The 5,257-nt window shown below is 30.2% G+C and overlaps 1 protein-coding gene across 1 annotated transcript; it reads right to left on the reverse strand.

Annotated features, from left to right (window-relative positions):
* Positions 1 to 912: 912 nt before the first annotated feature.
* LOC114179557 (small ribosomal subunit protein eS17w-like) lies at positions 913 to 1,619 on the reverse strand. Its single transcript, XM_028065939.2, has one exon. It carries the CDS (start codon positions 1,568 to 1,570, stop codon positions 1,163 to 1,165), a length of 408 nt encoding a protein of 135 aa, XP_027921740.1. The 5' UTR covers positions 1,571 to 1,619; the 3' UTR covers positions 913 to 1,162.
* Between the last annotated feature and the right edge of the window lie 3,638 nt (positions 1,620 to 5,257).

Consider the following 5,257-nt stretch of genomic DNA (forward strand, 5'->3'; position numbering starts at 1 on the left):
TATTAAATTTTATAAAAATTTATAATTAAATATGCCATTCAATAATTATTAAAGCAATTTTACTTTTAAGGCACGCATATACATTATAAAACTATAATTGATAATTTATTTAATATACCAAAAAATATTAAAAAATAATTAAATAATGAAATAATTTTAATGTGATTATAATTTCTCTTTCTTTTTAATATATATATTTTTATTTTAATGTTACTAAAAATAAAAATATAATTAAATATTAAAAAGAATTTAAATTAACATAGAAAAACAAACAAAAAAAAGCAATATAATATATCAACTATCAAATAATAAAATCTTAAACATTTAAAAATATAAAAAAATAAAAATAAAAATTTGATTGTAGAAATAAAAAACAAAAAAAATATTTTTGTCTCTAGAAGATATGTTATACGAATTTATATCATTTTAATTATTATATGAATCTATATTATTTTAATTAATAAAGTTAATTATTCCAAATTTAAGGATCATTAATTATATCTTATAAACTTTTAAACCTTCTCTTAATTCTAATTATTTTTTTAATATTTTCTTCTCTTTCCTTTTTCTCATTTAAAAAATAAATAAAAGTGGGATCTTAATAGACCCAAATTAAGAGAACCAATAACAATGTTTTAAATACTACATTCTCTGTGTGGACAATGATAAAGTATATCTTTATGTTAGACCCAAATTCATTTGCACATTTCTTTTTGTCAAAAATGGGACTATATAGGAAAATTTTCTCATACCTGTCCTTCCATATCATGTATTTATTTGTACATGAAGCCTACATTGTTGATGCTTTCTTAATATTAGTCATTGATTTATACATGAAAAAGAAACTCCTTTGCAGTGAAGTGATTGAGAGTTACTTTTTGAATGTTTGGTTTTACGTATCGCAAAAGAATCTAAAATTTGTGACCCTAATTCAATGAAATTGATCAAAACGTACGTCCACAGTATGCATATAGGATGAAAAGAAACTAATTAGGGTTCCTAGCGTTCCTAAAACATAAATATTCTGATGATCAGCATTTTTTATGATAAACAAAAATTGATTAAATAAAAAATATTAAAATTCAAAAGGGTAAAACATTAAACAAAATTGAAGATGAAAAGCGAAAATTGAGGGAATAAGGAAGGTCTGATAGATGATGGATCAATACCTCCTGGTGAAGAGGAAGCTGGGTTGAACCGCGACAGGATCAACCTTGGTAATGCCGGGGATGTCACTGATTCCGAGGGAATGGAGCATATCGAGGGTTTCCTTGTCGACCTCGATGTGATCGGTGTTGATGGCGGAGACATCGGGGACGAAGTCCATGCGGCGTTCGCGCTCCTCCTCCTGCAGTTTGAGCGAGATACCGCGAACAGGGCCCTTCTGAATGCGCTTCATGAGATGAGTGGAGAAGCCTGCGATCTTATTCCGGAGTCTTTTCGAGGGGATGATCGCCACTTCTTCCAGAAGCTTCTTGTTCGTGTGGAAGTCCAGCGTCATCCTCGAATAGTAACGCTCGATCACTTGTCTTGACGATTTCTTCACCGTCTTTGTTCTCACACGGCCCATCTTTCTTCTTCTGTTGCTGTCATTTCTCCTCTTTTTTTCTTTTATAACAATTCAGTTTGGGCTTGAAGAGCAATTGGACCCGATTGGTATTTAATATTAATATGGATGTTTTGTTACTCTTATTTCAGAAACTAAATTTATAAGTTATTTGGAATATTATGAATTCTTCCTCTTTCTAGCTTCTATACACCTAAACATGATTTTGAATAAAACTTTGTAATCGTTCTCTTTCAGGAGAAAACGAAATATTTCCTTTAGTTGTTTGTTTACTCTTCAATATATGGAATTTTATAATTTTAAGGAAATTAAAATATGTTATGGATTTAAATTACTTCAACCATAAAGTTTTGCTTTTTAAATATTATGTTTGAATAAAGTAATTTTAATTTTTAAAATTTTAACTTTTTAAATGAAATTTTTCATATTTTAAAAATATTAGCTGTATCTTTTTTAATTTTTTCATCAATAAAGAATTATATATATATATATATATATATATATATATATATATATAATTACAAAGAGATTTTTGTGTTGTGTTGTCCCTATTACAAAAACATAACAAACTCAAGTTTAAGAAAACACTTTACCTATTGTAGATTGTAGACATTATGCAGCTAAACATACCAAAACTTGTAGCTAACTCCCTATTTAGTAATTATTCTATTTTTATATAGTGACTACAAAGTTGCAACAGGTCCAAAGTTTGGGTTTGTAATCAAGTATCGTACTCTAACATGTGTTTTTCAGTTCCCATGTCCATTTGTTGCTACACATTTGGTATGTATTTGATATTGTTGGTGCATCCAGATTGTCTTTAGATATGTTAATAGTTGCATGGGATAAAATTCTTCCATGATTCTCTGCACAAACAAAACAAGTACTAGACTAAAAGCCTAACATGGTTATAAATGAAAATAGATAAAACACTAGACTCACCTTTTGTGCTTCTTGATAGGTATTTATGGTCCCTAACTCGTCCCTTATTTGTGATTCTAGTTATATTTTCTAAGTAACCGAATGAACTTTGAATTGGGCAAAGAATCCAGTGTGAATAAGAAAAATTGGCATTACCAATTTTATACTTCACCCAAGCCCAAGCATTTAATTGTGCCAAGGTAAATATTTCTTCTACATCTACTTTCCTTTATTATACACCAATTTGTTCCTATAATCCCATATGTTCCTTATAAATAAAATTCATACACCCTTCAATAACTTATTTCATTTACTATTAAAGGTCAATAAATCAAATTGTTGGAAATGACCTTTACAGTCCATCACATACTGTACAACTTAGTGTTTTCCCCACTAGAAAAGTTTTGTATTTTTGCATACCCAAATTTAACAGTGTATTTACCTTCCTCATCTCTTCAAAACCAAGAATCCTCACTCTTCTTATTTACTGTTGTTTATTGTATAAGGTTCTTAAATTCATCTATTTGAGGAAACTCCCACTGAAACCATTTCTTTCTCTATTTTACTCCCCATTCCTACTCGTTATTTTTTCATTTCTCAAACTCCTTTATAACTTTATTCTTAAGTATGGGATTTTCATATAGCCTAGGGAACCTAAGCGTTAAGGAATCTAATCCAAGCCAAGTATCTTCCCAAAATTTTATGATGGAGCTTGGCCCTACTTTCCATTCTATATTTTGGTCAAACCATCTCTTTTCTCCCCTTCTCTACAAATCTCCCTTTAAGTCTTTCAACCATGTAGACATATATTGATTACTTTTCTCAATAATGAGAACTCTCCAAGATCCATATTTTGATTCCAAAATATCTTTCTAGAGACCCTGCTTTTCCTTACCTAGTCTCCATTTCCATTTGGCTAATAAAGCTTTACTCAACAACTTAATGTCTTTTATACTCATTCCTCCTTGCATTTTTGATTTACATAATTCCTCCCATCTAACCTGAGTTGTTTTCCTACCTTCATTCCCCCACCCCCACAAAAAAATTCTTTATAATTTCCTGATAAAATCTTACACACCTTTTGAGGCTTTAAAAAAGGAAAAATAGTAAGGGGGAAGAGGGTTGTGATCACAAATTTTATAAGACATATGCATTCTGTAAATGATAATTTCCTCCCTTTCCAAGTGGACAACTTCTTTTGGATTTTATTGGTAATTGGTTGCCAAAAGACTTGATTTATTGGATTACCCCCTTATCATCTTTAATTACTTAACTGGAACTTCCATAGTATTACAATTCAATATTTCAGAAAATGCATGTGTTATACTATTCCATACTCCTAAAGTCATCTCAAAGCATTTAAGCATAATTTTAATTGCCAAAATAATCTGATTATTCACTTTACAATGAAACAAAGTATCATCAGCAAGTAGTAAGTTAACCTTGATTTTATTGTGCCTTACTTCTATTCTTATATAGAGTTGTTTTCTAGCGGCCTGATTTACCATTCTAGAAAGACCTTATGATACTATTACAAACAGGAAAGGTGTTATAGGGTCACTTTGCCTCAGTCCTCTTAATGGATTAAATTTTTTGGTTGGGATTGAGATAAAGACTGACATCAAACACTCCTTAATATAGTTGATCCATTGCCTATAGAAACCTAGTCTCTCCATCATGCAATAGAGAAACTCCCAACTTATTGAATCATATGCTTTCTCATAATATATCTTCACTATTACCTCATTTTTCTTTTTCTGTTTGATCTCTTCTACCACCTCATTAACTACAAGTATGCTATCAAGAAATCCTCTCCCTGATATAAATGCAGATTGAGACTCGTCTATTACTTTATATAAAACATTCTCCAATCTATTAGCTAGGAGGTTTGATATTATCTTACATATCCATCCTACTAAAGGGATAAGTCTATAGTCATTTAATCCAATAGGGTTCTCTTCTTTAGGAACTAAGGTGATGAAGGATGTATTCCTTCTCTTTGGTATAATACCACTTTTTTAGAAATTGTGGACAACTTTTATGATTTCCTTATCTATGACATTCCAATATTTCTTGATAAAGTTGAAGTTAAATCCATTTGGGCTTGGGATCTTGTTATTACCACATTCCCATACTGCCTTTTTAATTTCATTTTCATCAAATCCATGAATTAACATATTGTTATCATCCTTCGTTATTTGTTGGAAATCCATGGACTAACTCCAATATTTGGTGTTGTCGTCAATCTCTTTGTACAGAACCCCCTTACAACTTCCTTTATAATTTCAGGTTCCTCACTCCACTGTCCTAACACTTCCAACCCTTTGATATTGTTCATGAGTGATCTATGTTTGATATATGATTGGAAGAATTTAGAATTGGTATCTTCCTGTGCAATTCACTTAGTCTTGGATTTTTGTTGCAATATTATTGATTCATTTTTTTTTAAATACAACACCCTAAGCTGACTAAGTAGTTTTTTACGTTCAACCTTACTTTCTTAATCTAAATTAATCTCATCGTCCAAATTTTCCAACTCTCTTATTCTCCTAATTATGTCCATTTTACTTTTCCAATATAGCCAAAAACTTCCTTATATACATGCACCATGTCTTACACTCTTCATTTTTTTGATACTAACTAACTCTTCCCAAAGATTCCATTTATTCTTTAAATCACATGGTGAATATATATTCACTATTACTACTTGGGCATGTTTTCCTTTATGGTTGCTTATTAAGATCAAATACCCTTCACCCTTTAAATGTC

This window comes from Vigna unguiculata, chromosome 3 (assembly GCF_037176805.1).
Source record: "Vigna unguiculata cultivar grain cowpea cultivar isolate G323 ecotype 2 chromosome 3, ASM3717680v1, whole genome shotgun sequence".
NCBI lineage: Eukaryota > Viridiplantae > Streptophyta > Magnoliopsida > Fabales > Fabaceae > Vigna > Vigna unguiculata.